Source organism: Apis dorsata, unplaced genomic scaffold, assembly GCF_000469605.1.
Source record: "Apis dorsata unplaced genomic scaffold, Apis dorsata 1.3 scaffold_77, whole genome shotgun sequence".
NCBI lineage: Eukaryota > Metazoa > Arthropoda > Insecta > Hymenoptera > Apidae > Apis > Apis dorsata.
In genome coordinates, this window is record NW_006263375.1 from 974,105 (window position 1) to 974,890 (window position 786).

General features: G+C 49.2%; 1 protein-coding gene and 1 long non-coding RNA gene across 2 annotated transcripts in view; one reads left to right on the forward strand and one right to left on the reverse strand.

Annotated features, from left to right (window-relative positions):
* LOC116184947 overlaps positions 1-786 on the forward strand; it is a 20,422-nt gene that overhangs the window by 13,718 nt on the left and 5,918 nt on the right. The gene's annotated exons all lie outside the window — the stretch shown is intronic.
* Positions 1-786, reverse strand: part of LOC102676175 (neural-cadherin-like) — a 75,569-nt gene that overhangs the window by 7,226 nt on the left and 67,557 nt on the right. The window contains 2 exon segments of the mRNA XM_031508205.1: positions 48-321; positions 394-713. Coding sequence (XP_031364065.1) covers positions 48-321; positions 394-713 — 594 coding nt within the window.

Genomic DNA, 786 nt, shown 5'->3' on the forward strand with positions numbered 1-786 from the left:
TTTCCCTCCCCCCAATTGGACACGATTCGCGCATCCACACCACTCACTGTTATCGCTCTCAACTTTGAAACTGGCACGAATCACGTCGTCCGCCTTAGGATCCATCCTGAAAGTGAACGGCGGCCCGTTGCTCTTTGATCGATCGTCGTCGTCCGTTGCCGAAATCTCCACCACTTTCTTCTGCTGGGAGTGCTCTTGCAACACAGGCCGATAATCCTTGAGGAATCGGGGCGGATTGTCGTTTATGTCGTGCACGATCACGGTCAACGTGGCCGTCGCCGTTTTCGGTGGAATACCGTCGTCGATGGCCAAGATTTTCACCTTCGCGAGAAAACGAACCAATTGTTTTTTTTGAAGCGGCAATGAGAGCAGAATTGGAAGAACAATAATTACCTGATGCCTCGGGGTCTCCTCGCGATCGAGACTCCTCTGGATCGACACCGTCCCGTTTTCGTTGATGGAAAACTGCCTTTTACGGTCGGAGCTTCTGTCGATCGAGTAGTACACCTTGCTCTTACCACCTTGGTCGGGGTCGGTGGCTTTGAACGTTTCCAGACTGTTCCCTATACGAGCGTTCTCCGGCACCGTGGTCTCGATATTCGCTTTCTCGAATTGAGGCTGATTATCGTTTATGTCGCGCAGTTTCACCACCACCCACGAATAGGCCACGTGATATTTATCGTTGTCGTTGTCTTCCCCCTGAGGATGAAGAAGATGAAGAAGATGACTTTAAACGGGGAAATTCATCGATCTAAAAAATTTTGAGAAGATATATATATATATATA